The sequence below is a fragment of the Penaeus japonicus genome, unplaced genomic scaffold, assembly GCF_977035675.1.
Source record: "Penaeus japonicus unplaced genomic scaffold, GWHDUDI00000001_assembly GWHDUDI00000041, whole genome shotgun sequence".
Lineage (NCBI taxonomy): Eukaryota > Metazoa > Arthropoda > Malacostraca > Decapoda > Penaeidae > Penaeus > Penaeus japonicus.
In genome coordinates, this window is record NW_028234443.1 from 10,463,145 (window position 1) to 10,465,644 (window position 2,500).

The 2,500-nt window shown below is 61.1% G+C and overlaps 1 protein-coding gene across 1 annotated transcript in view; it reads left to right on the plus strand.

Moving 5' to 3' along the window:
- Positions 1–286: 286 nt before the first annotated feature.
- LOC122254216 (F-box/LRR-repeat protein 16) overlaps positions 287–2,500 on the plus strand; it is a 145,998-nt gene continuing 143,784 nt past the window's right edge. Inside the window, exon 1 of the mRNA XM_086534572.1 lies at positions 287–1,969. Coding sequence (XP_086390698.1) covers positions 838–1,969 — 1,132 coding nt within the window. The 5' untranslated portion in view covers positions 287–837. The remainder of the gene's footprint in view (positions 1,970–2,500) is intronic.

Consider the following 2,500-nt stretch of genomic DNA (forward strand, 5'->3'; position numbering starts at 1 on the left):
GGAATAAAATTGGAATGAAACTTGCGATCTGGTGTGGCACGGTCGGCGCCGCAGCTTTGTTTGGGGTTGATTTGTTTTGGCTTTTCGCGCTCGCGGCTCCGTGGCGCGATCGGCACTGCTTTAAGCATTGTTATGATAGGTAGGCCCGAGGGTAGGCCTACTCCTCACCCCCCCTACCCTCCTCCCTGGCCCCCCTCCCTCCCGTCCGCGGTGCGTGGCGGTGGCGGGTGCGTGGCGGGGTGACGCGTGCCGCTACCACAACACACTCACCGTCCCCTGCCAGCCGCCCGCCCGTGACAGTTCACCGCCGACAGCGATAGGGGTCGCACGCGCGCCTTTGCGTCTCCGTAACTCAGTCGTCGTCCGCAGCGGCTGGCGATTCTTGTGTGGTTTGTGTGTCCGCGGATTCCCGTGTGTGCGATCCCGTGACCCGAGGAAAGGAATGCCGACCCGCGGGTGGTGAACGGCGGGGAGGAAGTCCGGGCCGGGAGGGCGTTGCTGGCCAGCGGATCCAGGCTCTGGAAGTACTGCTTGGCTGCGTGTGGCTCTGCTACCTGGCACTGGCACTGGCACTGGGAGCGGGACTCGGGGTGTCGTGTCCGGATCTCTCGGCGGCTGCCACGATGGAGCCGGAAGGCAGGCGCTGCTGAAGGCTGCCACGGCGCGAGGGACTCAGCGATGGTGCAGCGCGAGGGGCGAGTGCTCGATGTAAGTGCCACAGGGGCCCACGGCGGCGGGAGTGCGCGACTCGGCTCGGAGATCATGGGCGCAAGGTTCCACGAGTGCTAGTGTTTTGTGGGCGCGGGAGTGTGTGTTCGGGCGGCAGTAGACCCGCCCATGTCCCTTACAGCTCAGGAGGTGGTGGAGCGCGCGGGCGTGGAGTTGTCCAAGTGTATCACGGGCCTAGGACTCCGCTCCCGTGGCAAGGACAAGGAAATCCGCGACGCCACAGGGGCAAGTGGAGGAGGCGGCAGCAGCGGCGGCGGAGGCGCTGAGGGCAGCAGGATGGGCTCCGTTCGGCGAGGGGGGGTCATGGAGAAGGTGGCCAACGTGCTGTGCGGGAACAGCGTGGCCAGCAGTGGACTGGTCAATGGCAAGACAAAGATGGACAAACCGATTCCACCCGAGAAGCCGAGTCGGTTCCTGCTGGGGAAGGTCCGGAACGGCGTGCCGGCGGGGCCCTCGGGCAACCCCCTGGTGCCCTTCAACGGCCACCAGGGCTCCCCGCGCCCCCTTCGCGCAGCCAGGTCGCCAGCGCACCTCCTGCGGGGGCACCGCTTCCTCACGTGGGACGAGCTCATCAGAGACGAGACGTTCCTGGCCCGCTTCTTCTCGTACTTCTCTCCCATCGAAAGGACGGTCCTGGCGCAGGTGTGCCTGAGGTGGCGGGCCGTCCTCTACCAGCCCAAGTTCTGGCACGGCATCCGCCCCGTCCTCAACTGCCGCGAGATGCGTCACGCCAACGTCGAGCTGACCACCGACATGCGGCGCCGCTTCTACGTGTCGGTGCAGAAGCGAGGCTTTGACTCCTTAGTGCTGATGTGCGCGAACGACGAGGACCTGATGGACCTCGTGGCCAACTACGCCGTCAACCACACGAAGGCGCTGCGCTCCGTGGCGCTGCGCTGCTCCAACGTGTCGGACAAGGGCCTGGAGACGCTGCTCGACCACCTCAACGGCGTCTATCAGCTGGAGCTCCAGGGCTGCAACGACGTGACGGAGGCTGGCCTGTGGGCGTGTCTCAACCCTCGCATCGTTTCCCTGTCCGTCGCGGATTGCATCAACGTGGCTGACGAGGCTGTGGGCGCGATCGCTCAGCTCCTGCCCTCGCTCTATGAGCTTAACCTCCAGGCTTACCATGTCACGGACGCCGCCCTCGCCTTCTTCAGCCCACGACAGACGTCCACGCTATCAATCCTTCGCCTTCACTCGTGCTGGGAGCTCACCAACCACGCTATCGTTAACATAGGTATGTACCCACGTGGCTTTTTGCATAAACATTGGCTCTTGTTGGTACAAGTTCAAGGGAAATGGAGAACGCGCGCTGTGCCGTGTTTTCATGCTCTGCTGTGGGCTGCGGCGCTGGTGCATTCCCTTTAATGTGATCTTTAGTTCTCACACTCCGAGATATTCGTTCGTCGATGTGGCGAGTCTTTTTTTCTTCTTCTTCCAAAGAGGGAACAATTGTACCGTAGACTTTGTGTGTTTTGCGTTGTGTACCAATGGACGAGATAGGAAACATTACTCTACTGTCTTCGGAATTGTTCCCCTCCATTGTTTACAGCCACACTTACACAAAAAAGGACAAATAACCAAATAAACATGGGGCAACACGCAAGCACAACAGAACTAAACATGTCTCCACCAAACTCAACCACAGAATAACCAGTCATTCTACCCTCCTGACCCCCTCTGACCCCCCCATGCACATCAAACCCCAGAACTCATATTTCCTTTGCCAGCAACCACATCACTTTAACACACTTACAGCATTCAAACG